The sequence below is a fragment of the Protopterus annectens genome, chromosome 10.part0 (assembly GCF_019279795.1).
Source record: "Protopterus annectens isolate FY-2018-M chromosome 10.part0, PAN1.0, whole genome shotgun sequence".
Classification (NCBI taxonomy): domain Eukaryota; kingdom Metazoa; phylum Chordata; order Ceratodontiformes; family Protopteridae; genus Protopterus; species Protopterus annectens.
The window spans coordinates 318,261,875-318,282,782 of record NC_056744.1 but is presented as its reverse complement, the minus strand read 5'-3'; the positions used below and the strand labels follow the sequence as shown (position 1 = coordinate 318,282,782).

Below are 20,908 nucleotides of genomic sequence, written 5' to 3'. Positions count from 1 at the left end.
ACAGTCACAATCTGCTCCCAGCTAGGCATTACAATAAACTTCGAAAAATCTGACTCTCCTTAGGCCTCCAGTGAGAGATCCCCTTCCTCCTTGTGACCTTAATTTGGTACTAACTTCCTTAATTCTGCCCCCTTTTGAAGTAGCAGCGTCCTGCTCCATTAAGTTTTTATCTTGGAAGACACTCTTTCTGGTAGCTATTACTTCAGCCAGGCATGTCTCAGAACTTCAGGCGCTATGCGTTCGTCCTCCATACTTGGTTTTTCATAAGGACAGGGTTGCTCTGAGGACTAATCCTGCTTTTCTTCCTAAAGTCTGCTCAGAAAATAATTTAAACCAGTCTATAAACCTTGCTGTGTTTTTCTGTAATCACACCAACAAGGCAGAGTACAAAGTACACCAGTTGGATGTTCATAGGCAATTGCGTTTTTACCTGCACAGGACTAAGGGAAATAAGGAAGTCGGGCCAGCTATTCCTTTGTTATGCCTTGGGCAAACATGGTCTCCCAGTTTCCAAGCTGACCTTATCTAGATGGTTGTCTCACATTACTACTTTCATTTATCAGTTAAGGAACAAAGAGTTACCTATTAAACTGAAAGGTCATTCTACTAGGGCCTTGGCCACCTCTGTAGCCTTCCAGTCTAGGATGCCCATGGATTCTATCTGTGCAGCTGCTACGTGGGCAAATCCTCATACCTTTATTTCTCATTACAAGCTGGATATGGTCTCCAGGAGCAGAGCTGACTTTGGTTCCACTGTTCTGAAGAGTCTGTTCCAATGAGCCACCCAGGATATTAGGTGCTAGGGATGCTGTCCCAACCAGCAAGAACGAAGGCGAGATAGAGAACTTAACATAAAGAAGTTATATACCTACCGTAACGTTCCATGTTAGTTGTCTTCATCTCGCCTTCTTTCTTGCGTCCCACCCTCCGTCCCCCTGTCCTATTGGACTGAGAGGAGTTCTTATTTCACTGGCTGGGTGTTCTCTGGTTTGTTTCCTCTACTGACTTAGAGAATATGGCAGGTATAGTCAACCTATTTGTTTTGGACTGGTTTTTCTCTTGCTATGTCTGGAGTTAGCTATTTCAAATGAGATCTAGGTAGCTATCGCTAGGCATCATGAGATAGGGGGTAGCCTCGAGCCAGTAAACAGCTCTCGAGCTATTGAAGATGGCCGAGTCGGAACTGAGGATCGGCTCTGATCCCAACCAGCAAGAAAGAAGGCAGGATGAAGACAACTAACATGGAATGTTATGGTAGGTACATAACTTCTTTTTTCATCCTGTCTTTTAATCTATCTCCTCCATTTTTGTAGATCTCTGTAAAACGGTTAATATGGTCTCCCATCACAAATTACTTCACATCTTGTCTTCCTTGAGATTTTTCCCCCTCAGTAGTATATTGGGTTTCTAGTCACCTCAGTAACTGTACACAGGAAATAAAATGTCTCTCATCCCTCTTCACATTTCTGCTTGTAGCCACAGGTGTCTCACAGGGTTCTAACCTTGGGACCCCTACTATTCAACGTATTCAAAAACAAACTCTTAAAATCCATACCTCGTGATGCTGTTATCCAATATAGTGGTGATGCTACTGTAATCTGCTCTGCCGCCTCACTCATCCTTCACTTCAAACTCGAACCAAAGAATCGTTTCACCTCCATAGAGCACTGGCTGTCACTTTCACATCTGAACATAAACTCTTGTAAAAGTAGATGAAAGCCTTCAAACTCTAACCCTCAATCAGATAAAAATATAGTTGCTCTGTTGTAACCACACAAAACATTCTCCACAAAGTAATCTTGCATATCAACATACTAGGAGATATCCTAGGTGATTTGATATTCATGCCCATAATATAATAAAAAAAAGGTCAAAAGTAGGCCTTTTTATAGTGTCTAACTTTTCTCAGTGCACAATCACAGACTGATACAGCTGCCACCTGCCTGCTCCCTACCTTAATTTATACTTCATGTATTCTTAAATGCTAACACATCTCTGTTAAAAAAACTAGAACAACACTAGAATAACATTACTAAATATGCAACTAAGTTGCCCAGTTTCACCAACCACTGCCTAGCACTCAAAAAAATTAAATTTGCTTGAATTCCTAAACCTTCTTAATTTCTCACAATTCCAATAACATACTTTATTCTCAGACAAATGTCCCTTCCTTAACTTCATTTCATAGCAATACTTCCAGTCAAAACATCCTCACTCCTCCGCTAAATATCTTGTAGTTAAAAAATCTCAAATTTTTTTGGTGATGCCCTATATTTATCATGCAGTAATAAGACACAAGCACCCTTCCTTAGGTAGTGAGACAAATAATATCTTTGAACAACTTCAAACATTCTGTAAACTGTCCATACGGCTCCAGGGTCTGTACTTGCTCATGTTCACCCAGATAATTTAATCTCTTCAAATATTTCATTTTTTTTAAAGTGTATACATCTTTTCTTTACTTTGTATACTTTGCTCCTTTTGGTGTAAGTGAACTGTGTACTGTTCCTGTAATTATAGTAATGCACTATTTAATAATCTGTGTGTTATTTAGTCTTCATACCATAATGTATTTTTGATTCTATCCTTATTTTAGCTTGCTTTCCTTTGTAAATATACTCCCACTGCTCTAGTTATTTTTTTTTTTTTTCTGCTATAGCAGCCACACTGTTACCACAATGTTTGCTTGCAATTACTGTAATTTTGTAAGTTAATTTTTTTGGTGCTTTTCTCCTCAAGATTCTGCTGAAAAGGGTCTTTTTCTGGTCTAGTCAAACAGAATAAATAAATAAAAATAAATATGGCTTAGACTGCTTTCCTGAAGCTGACGTCACCTAATAGCAAAAAAAAACATGGGGCCTCTAGCAGCATATATGAGATCTCAGTGTGCCTGCAGATTACCAAGGTGAATGATGCAACCCATGGCCAACCATCATATACACAGCCTGCCACAATGATGAGTGTTTATGGAGAACTTTAGTAGGGGGTTCACATTTTATGGGGCAGGTGCTGCCTGTACCTCAGCTGTGAGTGTGGTGGAGTTGACCCCCCCCCCCATTCACATAGCACCTTCTCCATAATGAATGAAAGTGTAGGGGTTGTCAGCTTTTCAGAGCTTTAAGCTATGTTATCTGGTGAGCTGCACAAAGCAAAGGCCTTCAGCTCTTTGTTAAATGTTCTTTTGTTAGTGTAATGATGAACACGCTGCTACAAAATCAGAATTTCCTAGTTATGTATTTTCTGGTCTGAGTCACAAGTTGTTGTTTGGTATAGGCTGTCGTGTTAACAGTAGACTAATGTTAGAAATGTTTTATAATGCTTTTGGTCTCCTTCTTCATTGTAGAATCTTCTGAAAGTGAAGAACTTTGTATTTGATCTTGTCTAAAATAAGTAACTGCATCTTCTTTGTGTAGGAAGACCTGAACAGTGCAGAATACAAATTGTTTCAGAAAACTCTGAAGCTTTCTCGATTCTTTGGCAACACTCTAGTACACTACACTAAGGTAAGGGACATCTCTGAGCACCTGTGTATGTAGCAGCAGCACGTACAGAAGTCATGTAGTACCACGCTGTGCCTTGTTTCTGTATGTCCTCTGGTGTATTTTTTGTCTATGTATGCATGTTAGAGGGCTTCTGTTATTTTTTGAGTATGTATAGAAGTTTAAATGTAGATTTTTGTTGGGGGTTTAATTATGATATTGTGTGTAATGTGTCATAATGCAGGCAGAATGGCAGCATGTTGATGTCTTTCCCAGTTTTATTTTAAAAGCTGCTTTCATACTGAAAGTATTAACCCATTCCTTTAAACTAGAACAGAACAGAACTTAAATGCACAGTCTTTGTGCAGAGTTTCACTTACTAATTTCAGACTTTGTGACTGGGATGAGCTTAAATGAGGCTTCATGTGAAAATCCCTTCTGAGAGAATGGAACACAAGAGAATGCTAAACAAATCCATTTAACTAAAATGTCTGTCTGGCAACCAGTTATGGAGGCTGCTGGAATGTCACAGTGAAATGAGCAGAATTAAGTACTCAAAATCAGTAGACTTTAAGTTTTAGATAGTGAAGTAAAACATCACCCACATATTAATAAATTGGAAAAGAAGACAACATTAGGTTTGGGAAATTTGTGTTCACCTCCACTCTGTCACAAAACGCCTTTAAATTAGAAGGCTGCCATAGAGGTTTTTCCATCTTATTTCAATGAACCAAGTTGTCATCCCAGTATAAAAGACCACTTAAGGATTTATTCTGTTTCACAAAAGTAGTAGGCTTTTGGCACAAAATAAGGGAAAGTGGATTGGAATGAACTGTACAAGAGAATCAACTAGTTACACCATGATTTAGGTAAGTTTTCATAGTAAGTAAGCCCACAGTGGAGATAATTGAGGGCTTTGAAAGTAACCAGGGTCTGGACTGGTAATATGCAGGGATTTGTAGGTAAGCAGGCCCAGACTGGATGTAATACACGGCCATGTAAGTAAGCAGGCCAAGACTGGATGTAATACACGGCAATGTAAGTAAGCAGGCCCAGAGTGGATGTAATACACGACCATGTAAGTAAGCAGACCCACACTTGATGTAATATGTGACCTTGTAGGTAAGCAGGCCAATACAGGATGTAATATACGGCCTTGTAGGTAAGCAGGCCAATACAGGATGTAATATACGGCCTTGTAGGTAAGCAGGCCCACACTGGATATAATACACAGCATTGTAAGTAAGCAGACCCACACTGGATGTAATACACAGCCTTGTAAGTAAGCAAGCCCAAACTGATTGTAATAAATGGCCTTGTGAGTAAGCAGGCCCACACTGGATGTAATGCATGGCATTGTAAGTAAGCAGGCCCACACTGGATGTATGCCTTGTAAGTAAGCAGGCCCACACTGGATGTAATACACGGCATTGTAAGTAAGCAGGCCCACACTGGATGTAATACACGGCATTGTAAGTACGCAGACCCACACTGGATGTAATACACGGCGTTGTAAGTAAGAAGGCCTACACTGGATGTAATACATGACCTTGTAAGTAAGCAGGCCCACACTGGATGTAATACATGGCCGTGTAAGTACCACACTGGATGTAATACATGGCCGTGTAGGTAAGCAGGCCCACACTGAATGTAATACATGGCATTGTAAGTAAGCAGGCTCACACTGAATGTAATACATGGCCTTGTAAGTAAGCAGGCCCACACTGGAGATAATACAGAGTATTAACCCTTCCCCTGCCGCACCTTATGTGTCCTAATCTATCATTTCCCCTACCCCTAACCCCAACCCTAAACAGTGTACTAAACATCCTTTCCCTAACAGTCCCCCACTTAAACACACACACACACACACACACACACACACACACACACACACACCCTCTCACTCCCAACCAAAGGGCTGAACCTTTCTTTACAGAGTATTGTTTCTGCATTGGCATCCTATCTCATTTACCTTACATGTGATGTTCAACACCTTGGCTATTGCATCCTTTGATAATCTGAATATTTGGCTAATTTAGCACAAAAAAAGAATAAAACCACGTGCCAAATCAATCTTCTGAAGTCTAACATCATGATAATTTAGCATCCCAGAAAACTCCCCAAAATCCTTATTACTGATAAAGGCAGAAATCCAGTGCCATTAATAACAGAACAGAGGTACCTAGGGGATCATTCTTTCATTGGCCAAGCATCCTGACAATATTAGTAGCAAAACACTCCACTAACCAAAACTGTGCTACAGAGTCTCACACCTCCTTACCCCTACAGTTCATAATGTCTTAATTAAAAATGTGCTTATCTCTAAAGTCAGGTATGAATCTCCTCTTGTAACCTTACATTCCAGCTGAAACATGTACGTACAAACTACTGTAAATAAAATCTGTAGAGGAGTTCTTGGAGAACTAGTAACGTATCACTAGCAGCTTCTACAGCAGTGCATTTAGATACCTGTAAGTAACAAGAGTCACATTTCTACTTGGCTGTCAGATCTAAACTCTGTTAAAGATGGGATCTTTTCCCTCTGAAAAAAATACAAATTAGGCATCCTAATTACACACGCATTGACAGTCAGGAAGATGTCATTACCCTCATTTAGACCTCACTGTAAAATCTCTACAGGAGAAAGGGCTGTATGATACTAACTTCATGAACTGTGATGGTGCCCTGACTTAGGAATGGGGTCCATTGTCAGTAGACTAGGCCCAGCTATTTGGAACGGTCTACCAGCAAAACTGGGGCAGCAAAGAGACACTTCAGTTGTTTAGAAAAAAGACTAAAATAGTTTAAGGACATCAGATGCTCTTGCTTCTGTGACCGTGACTAGACTTGCAGCTCACACTGTAGAAACTTCTTTCTTTTAAAGCTACACGTTTAATAAATGACCGTTGGTCATATAACTACCTTAATTGTACACACTGTAAATCACTTACTTTTGTAATTGTAAATAACATATTAATGTATTGTCTGTTTATACTTTGTTACTGTACCAAGTACAGCTCTCTATATTATTCAGTTTATGTATATATTTTTTATTTGTCTTGCATCATGGTGCCTGGTCATTGTCGACCAACGTGAAATAAATAAATAAAGAAAAGCTCAACAATGGGTGAGCGTGACCAAATGAATTACACCCATTTAGATGTAGTATCTGACCTTGTAGGTTAAAAGGCCTAAATCACAGGCAGCAGGTCAAAAGATATACATGGCCGTTTGGGTAAACAACTCCCAAGATTGTCCCCCTTTATGTAATGGTATAATATAGGATCTCTTTCCAGAGTGGGGCATACTTTTTTTCATTTTTGTAATTGATGAATATAGAGGCTGACTAGGGCATTGCCAGTCATTTTGATATATAATGCAGGTAGTTGGTCTGGTCCTAAAACAGCAGCTTTATCCTTGAATAAAAATTCTATATTTGTCAGGTGGATACTGGAGAAAAGGAGAAAGTGTTTTAAGAACTGGTAATTTATGCAGGAGCTTAGAATTTACTAGGGGGCATTGTTTTTTTCTTTTAGTACTTAGGAAATGGAAATAGTGAAGTGTAGGTTAAACAGTGTCGCAGTACGTGTCATGTAGGTTAAACTGTATTGCAGTATGTGTCGTGTAGGTTAAACGGTGTTGCAGTACATGTTGTGTAGGTTAAACTGTGTCGCTGTACTTGAGGTCCAGGTTAAACTGTGTCGCAGCACTTGAGGTCCAGGTTTAAACTGTGTCGCAGTACTTATGGTGCAGGCTAAGCTGTGTCGCAGTACTTGTGGTGCAGGCTAAGCTATGTCGCAGTACTTGTGGTGCAGGCTAAGCTGTGTCGCAGTACTTGTGGTGCAGGCTAAGCTGTGTCGCAGTACTTGTGGTGCAGGCTAAACTGTGTCGCAGTACTTGTGGTGCAGATTAGACTGTGTCGCAGTACTTGTGGTGCAGGCTAAGCTGTGTCTCAGCACTTGTGCAGGTTAGACTGTCGCAGCACTTGTGGTGCAGGTTAGACTGTGTCACAGTACTTGAGGTGCAGGTTAAACTGTGTCGCAGTACTTGTGGTGCAGGTTAAACTGTGTCACAGTACTTGAGGTGCAGGTTAAACTGTGTTGCAGTACTTGTGGTGCAGCACAGTACTTGAGGTGCAGGTTAAACTGTGTCACAGTATGTGTCATGCAGGTTAAACTGTGTCACAGTACGTGTCGTGGGTTAAACTGTGTCGCAGTACTTGTGGTGCAGGTTAAACTGTGTCGCAGTACTTGAGGTGCAGGTTAAACTGTGTCACAGTACTTGAGGTGCAGGTTAAACTGTCGCAGTACTTGCGGTGCAGGTTAAACTGTGTCACAGTACTTGAGGTGTAGGTTAAACTGTGTCACAGTATGTGTCATGCAGGTTAAACTGTGTCACAGTACGTGTCGTGTAGGTTAAACTGTGTCACAGTACGTGTCGTGTAGGTTAAACTGTGTCGCAGTACGTGTCGTGCAGGTTAAACTGTGTCGCAGTACTTGTGGTGCAGGTTAAACTGTGTTGCAGTACTTGAGGTGCAGGTTAAACTATGTCGCAGTTCTTGAGGTGCAGGTTAAACTGTGTTGCAGTACTTGTGGTGCAGGTTAAACTGTGTTGCAGTGCTAGTGGTGCAGGTTAAACTGTGTTGCAGTACTTGTGGTGCAGGTTAAACTGTGTTACAGTAGCAGTATTTGTGGTGCAGGTTAAACTGTGTCACAGTAGCAGTATTTGTGGTGCAGGTTAAACTGTGTTGCAGTACTTGTGGTGCAGGCTAAGCCGTGTCGCAGTACTTGGGGTGCAGGCTAAACTGTGTCGCAGTACTTGTGGTGCAGGTTAGACTGTCGCAGTACTTGTGGTGCAGGCTAGGCTGTGTCGCAGCACTTGTGGTGCAGGTTAGACTGTCGCAGCACTTGTGGTGCAGGTTAGACTGTCGCAGCACTTGTGGTGCAGGTTAGACTGTCACAGCACTTGTGGTGCAGGTTAGGCTGTGTCGCGGCACTTGTGGTGCAGGTTAGGCTGTGTCGCAGCACTTGTGGTGCAGGTTAGGCTGTGTCGCAGCACTTGTGGTGCAGGTTAGATTGTGTCGCGGCACTTGTGGGGCAGGTTAGACTGTGTTGCGATACTTGTGGAAGTATCAGCTATAGATGCGAACAGGCTGGAATGCTTTACCAGGATTTAAGTTCATGTACAGATGCCCAGAATATTCTAGAGCTGGAGCTGGGATAGTTTTGTAGGCTGCCATAGTAAGATGTCTTGTCATGATGAATTCATTACTTTGCATGTTTTAGATATCTAAATTGTTGCAGTGATGTTTCAGTTGTATTATTTAACCAATTAATTTTAAATTTCAAGCAATTTAGTGTCCTGATTAGAAAAAAAAAATTAGAAGGCATATAAATGAGCTTCCCAAAGAGATCCATCACCCTATCCTCCTTACCAAAGGATAGATCTTACGCCTTTCTGGTATGTGAGCAGTGATAAGGACTAATACTAGTACAGTAAAGTCAGTGACCAGCACTTTAATGCAACTATTCCAATCTTTTAGAAGCTGAAGCATTTTATCTGATATCCTAGAGCAAGTACTAGAATAGCAGGCTTTCTCCATGCTTCGTTAAGAATAAAAGTGGAATGGAGAGACACCCAGAAGGATGGCAGGGATGGTGGAGGGGTGATGACTGGAATGCCTACAGTCAGATCCCCTGTAGAGATTAAGAATGATCAGCTGACCATTCTCTTCTTTCTCTCATCACTAAGATCTCTCCAGACTTGGAGTCAATAAGGGGTAGGGTGAGAAATCAACTGTTGCCCATGGCTGGGTATGAGGACTACAGAAGGGAATCTTGCATGTCTGCTTTCTGTCACTCTTTGGGGTATGGGGGCACTCCAAAGAGGATGAACCAAGGTTATCATTGGACAGCAAATGTTGGTCTTGCCTGTGGTTCTGTAATCCTCTGCCCCATTTCCAAGGAAATAAGATGTAGCAGGGTCAGATGGACATTGGTTGGATTAAGACCATAGGTTCATAGGTTGGTAGGTAGGTACTAGGCTATCTGCCTGAAGGCATCTAGCCAGAATGTGTTGGCTTTTGCCATCTCCTTAAATTAGTTCCCTGTGCCTCTGTCCAGCAGAGCCACTGAAGTGATTCCCGGGGTAAACTTTCTGTTTCCCATCCACTCGTCAAGGTTTCTTTTGAAGAGTGTTAGCGAGGAGCTCTGGCTAATGTAGATTGAGATCTTGTTCCAAAGCATGGGAAGTCTCTGGGACAGGAATCTATCCCTCCAGCACGTCCTGTTTATTGTTGTGGTGAGGTTTAGATCCCTAGAGCATATGGCTCGAGGGGATAAGGTTTTCTTTAGGTGGAGCATGTCCATCAATTCTGGGTTAGACATAGCCTTGTATGTCAGGCAGAGATGACCTCTGAGTAGGCGGTTAGCAACCGAGTACAGCTGGAGTTTCTTCAGTCGGGCTGCATATGGCATCTGTTTGAGGCCAGTGATCCCCTTGGTGAGGTACTTCTGTTGTCTTTCCAGCTATTGCAGGTGTCTTGTCAAGTACATCCCAAATGGGGCATTGTACTCTATGATGGGTCTGAAGAGTGATGAGCAGAGGGGCACAATGACCTCTTTTGATCTGAATGCGAACCCTTTTGTGATTAGGTTGGCCATGTAGAAGGATTTTCTAACCACTTTTGAAATGTGATTATCAAAGGTGAGATTAATATCTGCTTGGGTCCCCAGATCCCGTATTACAGCTTCCATATTTAGGGGACTACCACCTATGTGGTAGTTTGTGGGTACTTTGTTTTTTCCAAAGGGGATGACTATGCACTTTATGGCATTTAGCTTGAGGCTATGATTTTGACACCAGGTATCTGTCTCGGTGAGACCCTTTTGGAGGAAGTCTGTGTCAGCTGGAGAGTCAATTATAGCTCCTAGTTTGCAGTCGTCTTCGAACTTGGTCAGCCATAGTCCTCCTGTGCTTACCTGTACCTCTGAGAAGTATATGCCGAACAGGAGGGGTCCTAGGACTGAGCCCTGGGGAACACCACTTGTAACCGGTTTAGTCGGACCTAGCTCCCGCAACACTCTCCATGTGGGCTCTGTCCGTGAGCCAGTTGGCAACCCATCTTGTGAAAGTAGGGGTTTATTTTCAGGCTGGTGAACTTGTCTATAATACCAGAATGGGGAATGGTGTTGAAGTCCCTTGCGAGGTCTAGGTAGGCTGTGTATACCACCTTTCCCTCATCTATAGCCTTGGTAATTGTCTCAAAAAAAAAGTCCACCAGGTTTAGGAGGCATGATCTGCCCTTAAAGCTGAACTGGGTAGGGTCCAGTGTTTGGAGGTTCCCAATGTCTCTGTTAATGAGTTCCATGATGATGCGCTCCATAGCCTTGCAGACCAAGCTAGTCAGGCTTATAGGGCGATAGTTCCCGGGGTCAGTTGTGGCTCCACCTTCGTGGAGCGGAATAACCGTTGCTGTGCCACACTCTATGGGTATGTAGCCTGTGGAGAGGCTGAGTTTGAACAGTGTGTTTAGATGAGGGGTTAGTTAGTCTTTGAGCTTGTGTAGGCCGCAGCCTGGGACACCGTCCGCTCCCATTGATTCTGTTTTTTGGCTTTGAAGAGGGCTGTTTTAACCTGTCTGTGGTTTCAGGGACCCTACATTCTTCTGGTATGGTTATGGGCCCTTTTGGGAGTGAGAGGGGGGTGAAGTTTGCACTGAACCTGTCTGCCAGGATGTTGGTGATATCAGTCGGTTCAGTGTATTTTGTGCCATTCTGCACTTACTCTGAGCAGATCTGAGCATTGCCACTTAGATTCTTGCCATAGCTAAAGAATGCCTTGTGGTTATTTTTGGAGTTCTTGGCAATTTTTCTTTCGAAGCTCGCCTTGGATGATTTTATTAGAGATTGTAGTTTTTTCCTGATACTGATCAGGGATGTCTTCCCTTCGTGGGATTTTACTGTTTTCTGTACTAGTTTCCTCCTCCTATTGTATATATTGTTTATGACAGGAGTCCACCAGACTGGTTTCCTTTTCTTGGAGGAGTGAGTCTTGATTTTGCTTGGGATGGCACGATCCATGCATTCTTGTAGGTGTCCATAGAATGCATTAATATAGGATTTTGCAGCTTGGACAGCGTTATCCTTCAGCATGGAAGCTTTGAAACTTTCCACCTTGGTCTTAAGTAACATGAAGTTTGCTTTTGAAAAGTTTTTCACAGTGGTTTCCTTGTCCGGGGATGGGGGCAGAATGTGGCTATCCAAAGTGATTTGTGTGTGGTCATATCTAACCAGCGAGGGGTTGACCTCTGGTGTGCAACACAGGTCGCCCATGTTGGTGATGACCAGGTCCAATATGTTGTCACCTCTGGTGGGAGTGTTGACCAGTTGAACCAGGGCGTTTGAGTTTATAAATTCTAGGAAATGTTGGGGAAGGGAGTTAGTACTTGAGTAGTTCTCCCAGTTAATGTTTGGGTAATTGAAATCACCCAATATTAGGGTGTTTGGTAGGGCCTTTGTTTCCCAGTGTTTCTAGAAATGCGGAATGGGGGTCCTGGGACATGGTGGGTGATCTGTAGCAAGCTACAATTTGAATTGCAGTTTTGCCCATTGTTAGTTGCACGTGGATGATCTCTGAAGCATCGTGCTGTGCCATTAACCTGGAGGTGTGGGTATCCTTGATGAATATGGATATGCCCCCGCCTTTTGTATTTAGGGTTGAGTTCTGTGGCCGAAATGTATAGTATGAGTTGTAGCCTGGTAGTGCTGGGGTGCTCAATGGAGCCTTAAACCAGGTTTCTGTTACTGCACATATATCGATTTTCTTTATACTGAGGAGTGCCTCGAGTGCGTGCATTTTGAGGTTTAGACTTCTGGCATTGAGTAGCATTACCCTCAGTTTTTTGTTACTTGTGCTATTTACGGTGGTGGGTTTGTCTTTTGAGCCTTGCCTAAAAAAGACACTATGGGGTTGGCAAGAGCCTTGGCCAGTATTCGAAAGCCTAAGGGTGACAGGTGCAAGCCGTCTCTAGCGAAGCAGCGTGGTTTGTCGAGCATGTCATCCCAGGCAGACAGACACTGGATCCCATTTGAATGACACCAGAAACTTAGCCAGTTGTTGAAATCGAGAATTTTTTCTTTATACCATGGTATCATTCTTGGTGAGGGCAGGATGTTACTCAGGGTCAGGGTCATACCAGCCTGGGCTATGTGATCAGAGAGCTCTTCCATGTCTGTCTTAATGTAGTCCAGGGAGGTACGGCTTAGGTCATTCACACCAACATGGAGAATGACAGAGTCATATTTGTACTTGTTCTGGAGTGACCCGAGTCACAGTTGCAGATGCCAGTAAAGGCTAATGCAAATTATGTTCCCTTACTTTTGCGTCCATTGTATCAAGTTTTATTAACTGATGTTGAAACCATACTCTGTTTCCAAAGATATTGGCGTTGAGCTTCCAAGGCCAGCTTTTACAAAATATGATGCTACTATTGGAGGTGACATCCACCTGCACACCCTCAACATCAACAATGTCACCTAACTCAGGGCTGGCAGCAAAGATTCTAGGGGCTGACCATTCGAATGCTGAGGCATCAGAGATTTCAAATCGAGCCAAGAACACTGGTACTGGAGTTGGCCATGACACCAGAGGGCCAAAAGGCAGTTGGTACTAATGGTATTGATATCGATGCTGACACAGATGATACTGTTGACATGTATGTCAAGAAAGGTTTTCGTCTTATTACTGAAACTGCATCCAACATTGATATTTTGTTGACGCTGAATGCAACACCTGCTGGTTGCTTATTGTCATATATGGACTAGTGCAGAGACAGGACCCAAAGAGCAGATTGTGAGAAAGGAGGGTAAAGACCACGTGTCTCTTCATCCTAGAACTAGCAGTGGAGGGGATGAAATGTATTTCCATGTGTGTCTATCATCTTTCCATATTAACAGTAACAGATGGGGTTCAGAAGTAATGAGTCAGTCTACCAACCATAACGGCTTGACTTCTGGCAAATAAGAGAAGTTGTCCTGCGAAGATGATGTCAGAGGTCTGCCCTCCATCACATGAACTAATTTAGAAACACCATAGATCTGTGTGGCGACATGCATGAATGGGCGTTCCTTCGTTGAAGGTTGTGTGTTAGGCCCGGCAAGCCAGCACGTAAAACTCTACTGCCAATTATTAGCAGACCGGAGTTCCGCTGTGGCGACCGCTAACCGGGAAAAGCCTTAAGACACAAACAAACAAACAAATAGATCTTGACATACACAGGACCGTCCTCTGACCTGGATTCTTAAAAGGCAAAGAGCAGATAGCTTTGGAAGAACAGGACTGCTTTTTATATTCCTTTCTTTTACAAGGCTTCTATGTCTGTTCCTGCTTTCATCATTAACCTTAGAAAGAGCAATAGGAATGTCTTACAGGAATACCCTTGGACCAAGAGAAGTGGAATTCTCCTTAAGAGCTGAGCCTTTTCTCAGCATTAAACTGTCAGAAGTCGATACAGCAGAGCAGAAGCCAAAATAGCACCAGCTGCAGAGTATCTCAAGGAGAACAGATTGAGTCAAGCAGATGATTTGCGATAGAGACAGGAGAAAAAGAATACATTCAGCCAAAAGATGCATGGCTTGCATAAAGAAGAGCTGCAATAGTCAGACACGACTGCCAATGGTAGAAGAGTAGCATTGAATCAAGAGAAGTGGCAGCAGGTGGCACAACACCCCAACTTTTTTCAAAAATGAGAAAAGGTGGGGTGGTAGTGATGAGAATGATAATCTCTTACTTTGTGATGGAAAGTCCTATAAATGTGTCAAGTTGTTTTATTTTCTAGCCTTACTTGCTTATATCCTGTATGTCTGAACTGAGGTGCATGGGGTAAACTGCATGCTTGCAGACCTGACATGTTATATTACATGAGCCAGCTTGGGGTGCTTGAACCCCTTAATGTTGAAGCATGCTGTCCTTCTGCAGTGGGCTGTCTTGAAGTTCTGCTGATTTAGTGTGCACACGATGTCCTTCAAGGATGCAACTGCAGTCCTGACATATGGGTTGTCCTGCCTCAGGCAGCCCTTCGGTCGGCCGGATTCCAAAGTCCTAGTCCGGCGTCGGCTGATGTCGCCCTTTCCCCGATGTCAGAGCGCCTGGGGTATAAAAGCGTCAGCTGACGCCATCTTCATCAGTCTTTCTTGCCGTGTGGTGCCCGAAGCAGAAGCAGTTCGCAAGTGCCAGTCGGCCAGCTCCTGTGTTTTCAGCTACTGAAGTCTTCAAAAAAGCTAAGTACCCCCGTTGGAGACCTTTTCTTGCCTCAGCCGATGTCAGATAAAACTGTAAAAGTTAATTGTTTAACTTGTGGGAAACAAATACCCCATAAGGATTTCCACTCTTACTGCTTACCCTGCCTAGGCCCAGAACACAACGTCTTGGCCTGTACAGCTTGTGCTTCTTTCAATAAACGCACTCTTAGGCGTCGGGCAGAGTTTGCACAGGATTGTTTTGGGGAAGATTTTTGTTATATCATGCCGTCGGAGCTTCCGAAAGCACATTTACCTAAAAAACGGAAGGATAAGGACCGGCATCCGCGGTCCACGGTCTTGGCCGACACCACGTTTAGGGCTACCGCGAGTGTCTCGGTCTCTTCTGAGCCGGTTTCACAACCGCTACAGACCGACGACACCACCCCACCGGTTACTTCGGTACTGGAGGCCAGCTCGGTGCCGGTTTCTGTTCTCCCCTCTGAGAACGTAGCCCAGGATATTCCTGACACCATTTCAGTGGATAAGACTACTCCAGCATGCGGGGCTGCCAGGCCTCCAGTGTCTATGTCCATTAAGGCCTACACACGTGCTAAGGCTGCCAAACAGGCTAAGTCTCTCCATCCAAGATCTGTTTCTCTGGGATCCACTTCTGGTTCTCAAATTTTAAGTTTAGCTGAGGACCTTATCTCTTTAATTAGGGGTTCTCAGCCACATCCAGAAAGAGGCTCTCAGCCCCCTTCTGTCAAGAGGCCTAGGGTTGAGCAGGTAGATCCCCAGTCCTCTGATGAGGCCTCAGGTGATTCTGCTCATTCAGACTACCAGGAGGAGGCCTTCCCGGCCTACGAGGATTCTGATGCGGAGGAATCCATTCCCTCTGCTTCTCCTCCTGAGGAGTTTTCCTTTGGGGAAACGCTTCATTCCTTGAGGGAACACTTCAAATGGCAAGGCCAAGAATACTCAGATTCTAGAAAAAGGTTAAGGGAATTTTTAAAGCTACCTCAGCATAGACCCTTAGCTATTCCCCCAGTTTTAAATGTTTTAGATGATGTGTACTTAGAATCTAGTGTTTCCCCTGACTCCCTCCCCCCTGCTCCTGTCAAGCCAGACAGGTACTACAGGGTCCCAGACACACATCAGTTTCTGTACAAGGGCCATACTGCTGACCCTGAAACTATTTCTCAGGGGCCTAAAGGGGCTTCTTCCACTACTGCTAAAAATCCACTTCCTTCAGAAAGAGATTCTAGAGCTTTAGAAAGGTGGGGCAAGAAAGCATATACATCTTCCACCCTTTCTATGCGAGCATTAAATTGTCAATTTCATATGATTCAGTATCAGGAATACATGTTGGATGACTTGCAAAAGAAATTGGCTTCCCCTGAACCATTAGATAGAAAGGGGTTACAGGAATTGGTTCATAATACTCAGCAGGTTAGCAACCATTTCCTTCACTGTGGATATGATGCATTGGAAGCTTCATGTAGAGCAGCAATGACAGGTGCGGTCATACGCAGACATGCTTGGTTAAAGGAGCAAACATTGCCAGATCATGTGAAAATTAAGCTTTTGGACGCACCACTAGAGAAACATAAGCTATTTGGTGCCACTGCACAAGAGGTTTTAAAGAAAATAGAGGAAAAAGCAAAATCAGTGCAAACAGTCAAAGATTTCCTCCAGGTACAGCCTCCAAGATTCAGCAGGAATTGGCCTTCTAAGCATTGGTCTTTTCCAGACAGACAAATTTCAAAGAGGCAAAAACAGACGTGGTAGAGGGCAAACTCGAGGCTCCTACAGAGGACGTCAATGGCAACCTCAGAACCAGAGAGGTGGGGCAGGACCTTCCACTGCTCCGCAGGGACAATCTCAATGACTTGACTTTGACTCCGCCATCCAGGGCTCAATTAGAAGCACCTTTGGGCGGAAAATTATCTTTATTCTCTCAAAATTGGCACAATATTACAAAGGACAAATGGATACTGGACATAATAGACAAATGATACAGATTCCATTTTCATACACTGCCAACAGGACATGGCAGGCCAAACCTGCCACCAAATCAAAGGGCAGAGGCACTCAAACAAATAACAAACCTACTTCAAATAAGAGCAATAGAAAATGTTCCTTCTGCAGAACAAGGCCAAGGATTTTATTCAAGACTTTTCCTTGTTCCAAGAAAAGAGAACCAATGGAGACCCATTCTGGACTTGTCCGCACTGAATACTTAACTTATTGTGCCAAAATTCAAAATGCTGACTTTACAGCAACTCCTTCCCATGCTGGGCAAGGGGTCTTGGCTGGTAACTCTGGACCTCAAGGAGGCATACCTGCATGTCCCAATCAGACAAAGTTGCAGAAGATACCTCAGATTTCTTGCAGGCTCAGAGCATTATCAATTCTCAGCATTGCCCTTTGGCTTATCTACTGCGCCCAGAGTGTTCACGAAATGCCTGGCAACAGTAATTGCACATTGCAGACTTCAGGGGATACAAATATACCCTTACCTGGACGACTGCCTTATACAAGCGGACAGCCAACAAGCCTTGTTAAAAAAACTTGGACTGTGTCATTCACCTACTGCAGGCCTTGGGATACACAGTCAATATTCAGAAATCAAGTCTCGTACCATCCCAGCAAATACCTTTCCTGGGTGCCACACTGGACACAAACACCCAGATGGCATTTGACAAAAGAAAAACAAAAACAATTACCAGAATACTTCAGAAACTTGGCAACACGCACCCAGATGACTGCAAGGAAAATCCTGCAGACCCTGGGTTGCATGGCATCTTGCATTCTTCTGATTCCACACGCAAGGCTGCATATGAGGAAACTACAATGGTATCTAAAAAGTCTATGGTCTCAACACAGCCACAGCCTGGAAGCATTGATCCCACTCATTCCATGCCTTCAAAAGGAATTTCTGTGGTGGGCTCAAGCAAGCCAGATAAACAAAGGTCTGCCTTTCAGCAAGCCTCATACAAGTCAAACCATAACAGCAGACGCCTCGGACCATGGATGGGGGGCGCACATGGAGGGCAGATGCATTCAAGGACAATGGACACAAAAAGAAAAGCACCTGCACATCAACCAAAAAGAAATGCTTGCAGTGATACATTCAATCAAGGTCTTCGAAAAGTTCATGCATCAGGGCCATCTACTAATAAAGACAGACAATACCACAGTTATGTGGTACATAAACAAGCAAGGAGGTGCCCATTCCTACCCTCTTTGCAGACTGGCAATGAATCTCTGGGATATTTCTCTACAATTGAAAATAGAACTACAATCCCAGTTTGTACCAGGGAAGGACAATGTTCTGGCGGACAGCCTAAGCAGAAACATCATGGATCCACACGAATGGATGTTGCATCCAGACATCATCTTACAAATAGCTCAAACATGGGGAAGGCCGGACATAGATCTTTTTGCCTCCCACCTCAATCACCATCTGAAAAAGTTTTGCACAAGGACATACCATCCTCAAGCATGGAAGGTGGACGCTCTCTCCTTCAGTTGGAACTCTCTAACACTATATGCCTTCCCACCTCTTCCTTTGATGACCAAGGTGTTACTAAAAATCAAGACAGAGCAACCGAAAGTCATTCTGATAGCTCCAGACTGGCCAAGACAACACTGGTACCCACTGCTACGGAGCTTGACACTCACAAATCCGTGGCTCCTTCCTCAGTGGCCACTTCTTCTGACACAGCACAATTACAGGACACTACACCCCAGCTTGAAAACATTGAAGCTGACAGCTTGGAAGATTCCATGACTATTCCTCAGGTACACTTTCCAAAAGGGTAAAAGATATCATCCTGGAGGCGCGCAGACCTTCCACTAGAAAAACATACTCAGCAAAATGGAAGAGATTTCTTATCTGGAACAGCAAAAAGGGTCAAGACCCATCAGTGATGAGCATTCCACAGATCCTAGAATATTTGGCTGAAATGCTACACAATGGCCTTTCATATTCTTCCATAAAAATACATGCTTCAGCAATATCAGCCAAATATAACACTGATCCGCCTGTATTTTCTCACCCATTGCTAAGACAGTTTCTAAGCGGTACAAAGAACATCAACCCTCCAAGGAAACCACCCGTGCCTGCATGGGACCTCAACTTCATGCTGGAAAAATTAACTCTTCCTCCCTTTGAACCAGCAGCATCTTCAGAGTTGAAATTTCTGTCTTGGAAGGCAGCTTTCCTTCTGTCAGTAACCTCTGCAAGAAGAATCTCTGAGCTACAGGCCCTTATGGCAATACAACCATTTCTCATTTTTCATCAGGACAGAGTTTCTTTGAGAACCAATCCGTCATTCATGCCAAAGGGGGTATCCAGGGTGTCCCTGAATCAAGCTATTCGCCTGCTTACCTTCTTTCCCAATCCTCAAAATAAAGGAGAGAGACTTTTGCACACCTTGGACATACACAGACAGTTGCGCTACTACTTGGATAGAACAAAGTCTTTCAGAAAATCTGACCAGCTTTTTGTAGCTTGCGTGGCGCGATTGCAGGGAAAAGCAATTTCCAAACAGACAATTTCTAAATGGATTGGAAATTGCATTCGGTTCTGCTACTCTTTTCATGGAAAAACTGTGCCAGCTGACATCAGGCCACATTCCACCAGAGCTACAGCCACCTCCACAGCATTTTTAAGAGGAGTGGCAACAAAGGACATTTTAGAAGCTGCTACATGGAGCTCCGTGCATACATTTTCTAAACACTACAACCTGCCTTTATATTCCAGATCCAGAGCAGGGTTTGCTTCTGCAGTTCTGCAGGGCATTTTAGCTACACCATCTTTCTCTTAGTGCCTACCCCCCCAGGTTGGCTATGGTATTCAACCCATATGTCAGGACTGCAGTTGCATCCTTGAAGGACATAGTACAGTTTTGTACCTACCATAAATGTAGATGTCCGATAGGTATGCAACTGCAGTCAGGTTTTCCCTCCCACCTACCCCTCTGTGGTATTCATTTGGGTTTCTACCCCTCATTTTAGCTACCTGGGGTAATCTTTTATGGTGTATTTGTTTTTTTGTTGTACTTGTCTGGAATTTTTTCTTTATTTTCAAAATTTAGCCTTCCTTAGAGGGCACCTGGCATCTGGGGCAAGAAACGCTGAAGAAGATGGCGTCGGCTGACGCTTTTATACCCCAGGCGCTCTGACGTCTGGGAAAGGGCGACATCAGCCGACGCTGGACCAGGACTTTGGAATCCGGCTGACCGAAGGGCTGCCTGTGGCAGGACAACCCATATGTCAGGACTGCAGTTGCATACCTATTGGACATCTACATTTATGGTAGGTACAAAACTGTACTTTCTCTATACCAATTTATGGAACATTTACTGTTAACGCTAAGTTGTACATTTTCTTATACAACATATTCTGTTGGAATCCACAAATTCCCACATATGAAAATGTGGTTTTACAGTTGCTGTAAATTTCCATGTGCAAAACATGGTGTTAGTCAATAGTGGTGTGTTAAACATGTTACAGGAATTTTAGCTAATGATTTCCCTCTGGTAAAATATGCATTGTTATAATATCTTGTAAGTTTCCACATGTAAAACTTTCAGTGTCACTCCAGAAGGCCTAGCTGTCTTAGTGGACTACTAACATTTGTATCTGTATTAATATTACTCTTTATAATTGGACACCCTTTGTTAAGGGCCTTTAGGTAGCTGATTAGAGAGTGTCTGTTGGCGGTGATAACCATCTTATATTCTGGGCAGAAGGGGGCATAGCTAGTAAACTTGTGCCAGCCTTTCCCAGGTGTGTGTGTGTGTGTGTGTGTGTGTGTGTGTGTGTGTGTGTGTGTGTGTGTGTGTGTGTGTCTGTCTGCAAATCAAATCTCTGTGTGTGTCAGCTACTTGGGGCAGGGACAGGAAGCACTGGGTTTACAGAGAAGGTGCTGGAGAACTTTGCTTGGACACGTGGCTGAGGACCTAGCCTTGCACATCTACCAGTGGGGAGTTTTATTGGGGAACTGGAAGGAGACAGATATAAAGACATCCAGACCCGGGCTGAGTGTGTTCCCTGTGTGCTCTTAAGGGAAATTGTACTTGATGCATAGAGGTCTGCATCTGGAAATACTGAGTGTATCCATTTGTATTCCAAGTGCACATAACTCTCCCCAGTGTCACTGGTGAGGGATTCAGGCTC

At 43.6% G+C, this 20,908-nt stretch overlaps 1 protein-coding gene across 1 annotated transcript in view; it reads left to right on the top strand.

The window, feature by feature from the left end:
* CCHR10.PART0H1orf112 (chromosome chr10.part0 C1orf112 homolog) overlaps nt 1-20,908 on the top strand; it is a 2,885,111-nt gene that overhangs the window by 676,820 nt on the left and 2,187,383 nt on the right. The window contains exon 10 of the mRNA XM_044086752.1: nt 3,414-3,503. Within this exon, the coding sequence (XP_043942687.1) occupies nt 3,414-3,503 (90 nt within the window). The remainder of the gene's footprint in view (nt 1-3,413; nt 3,504-20,908) is intronic.